Genomic DNA, 2306 nt, shown 5'->3' with positions numbered 1-2306 from the left:
TTAATACAAACGGAGGAACAAATAATCAATATACCCCAAGAGGCCAAGCCAATGGTTCAAATAGATATGACCAGAAACAAAACAGCAACCAGGGAAACTGGCAAAGGTCGACTTTAGGGGACAAAGATCGACAAACAGTGCAGTTCCCCCAACGAAGATTTTAAGAAATTGTTGTGATAAAGACGAAGGATATTTTGTAGCAACTAAGATTATGAGTAATTATGTGCCTATGCTAATAGACACAGGCGCAAATATTACAATTCTTAGTAAGCAAATTTTTGATGATTGGAATCCTTCATGTAAACCTGAAATAGAACCTGTAAAAATGAATATGTTAACTGCAACAGGTGAAAAGTCACCGTTTCATGGGAAAGTAAAATTAAATATACAAATTGGTAGATGTTCATACGAACATGAATTTTTATTAGCAGAAATAAAAGATAACGGTATATTAGGGATGGATTTTCTAACTAAGAATAAATGTGATTTGATGTTAGATAAAGGTTATATGATGCTATATAAAGAAAGAATACCATGTTTTTCTAATTATGGAGATACACAGAATACGTGTTGTAGAATTAGTTTGAATAACAATGTGATTATTCCCCCGAAATCCGAGATGATGGTGTCGGGGAAAACAATAGACGGAATACCAATGAATTTGTCAGGAATTGTGGAACCTGATAAAAATTTTATAGAAAAGACTGGGATATTAATAGCGAAGGCAGCTGTTAATCTGAACAATGGTCTGATACCTATGAGGTTAATAAATGTTAGTGGAAAACTTTACAAACTGTATGAAAATACCGTTATAGCAAACTTTGAAGTCATAGACAAGATTGAAATACCAAGTAGAAATGTTCGAACTTCAAAAACTCAAAAAGTATTGGAAGGTGTTGATCAACTACCGGAATTACTAAAGAATTTATACGACGAAAGTAGTAAAGAATTGTCAAATGAACAGCAAGTAAAGCTTCGAGACTTGTTGATAAAACATAACAATGTATTTTCCACGACATCTGACATCACAGGATATAGGAAATACCAGCATTGTTGAACACACGATAGATACAGGAGACGCAAAGCCTATAAAGCTGAGGCCATACCGCATTCCTTTGTCAAAGAAGCTTGATGCGGAAGAAGAAATCCGAAAAATTGCTGAGATAGGGATAATTGAACCATCTAGTAGTGCTTGGTGTGCGCCAATAGTAATGGTTACCAAGAAGGATGGTAGTATTCGCTTCTGTTGCGACTTCAGGAAAATTAACCACGTGACAATTAAAGATAGTCAACCATTGCCAAGAATAGACCATTCGTTAGCAGCTCTGAGTGGTTGTCGATGGCTGAGTACCTGTGATTTAAAAAGTGGTTACTGGCAAGTGAGTGTTGCAAAAGAAGATAAACATAAGACCGCATTCGCAATAGAGGGTGGAGGTTTTTGGCAGTTTAAAGTGATGCCGTTTGGATTATGCAATAGTGGGGCTACGTTCGAGAGATTAATGGAGAAAGTATTGGCAGGGTTGTCTTGGAAGATATGTTTACTATATTTAGACGACATTATTATCTTTAGCAAGACATTTGATGAACATATGGACCATATTGACCAAGTATTTAACAGATTGGGAGAAGCAAACTTAAAGTTAAGTCCAAAGAAGTGTCATCTTCTCAGAAAAGAAGTAACTTTTCTAGGACATACAGTTTGCGAAAATGGAATCGCGACAGACGAAGAAAAAATAAAGGCAGTAAAAGACTGGCCTATTCCTAGAAACCTGAAGCAGGTTAGAAGTTTTGTAGGACTCTGCTCGTATTATAGGAAATTTGTACCTAAGTTTGCGTCTATAGCTAAACCGCTACATAAATTGACGGAATTAAATACGAAATTTATATGGGATGTAATATGTCAAATGTCCTTTGATACTTTAAAACAAGCTTTAATCAGTTCTCCAGTTTTAGCTTTTCCCAGAGAAGAAGGACTTTTTATTACTGACGCTGACGCTAGTCAGTACGGAATGGGATCTGTCCTATCACAAATACAAGATGGGGTTGAAAAAGTCATTTCTTATTTTAGTAAGACGTTTTCGAAACCGGAAAGACAATACTGTGTCACGAGAAAAGAGCTGTTTGCAATGGTAGGTTCAATTAAAAATTTTCACCATTATCTGTATGGTAGACATTTTCTAGTACGCACTGACCATGGAGCTCTTAGATGGCTTATGAACTTCAAGAATCCGGAAGGTCAAATGGCACGGTGGCTAGAGGTACTAGGCACCTACGATTTTGAGATACAGCATAGAGCAGGAAGAATA

The 2306-nt window shown here is 36.3% G+C and overlaps 1 protein-coding gene across 1 annotated transcript; it reads left to right on the top strand.

Annotated features, from left to right (window-relative positions):
• The first annotated feature begins 211 nt into the window (after positions 1-211).
• LOC139483139 (uncharacterized) lies at positions 212-1057 on the top strand. The gene has a single exon (XM_071267174.1). It carries the CDS (start codon positions 212-214, stop codon positions 1055-1057), a length of 846 nt encoding a protein of 281 aa, XP_071123275.1.
• The last annotated feature ends 1249 nt before the right edge of the window (positions 1058-2306 follow it).

Source organism: Mytilus edulis, chromosome 7, assembly GCF_963676685.1.
Source record: "Mytilus edulis chromosome 7, xbMytEdul2.2, whole genome shotgun sequence".
Taxonomy (NCBI): Eukaryota; Metazoa; Mollusca; class Bivalvia; order Mytilida; family Mytilidae; genus Mytilus; species Mytilus edulis.
This window is presented reverse-complemented; position numbering and strand designations above follow the sequence as displayed.

Coding starts and splice junctions, on each gene's coding strand:
- LOC139483139 (XM_071267174.1), top strand. CDS start 212: ATGAGTAATTATGTGCCTATGCTAATAGACACAGGCGCAAATATTACA.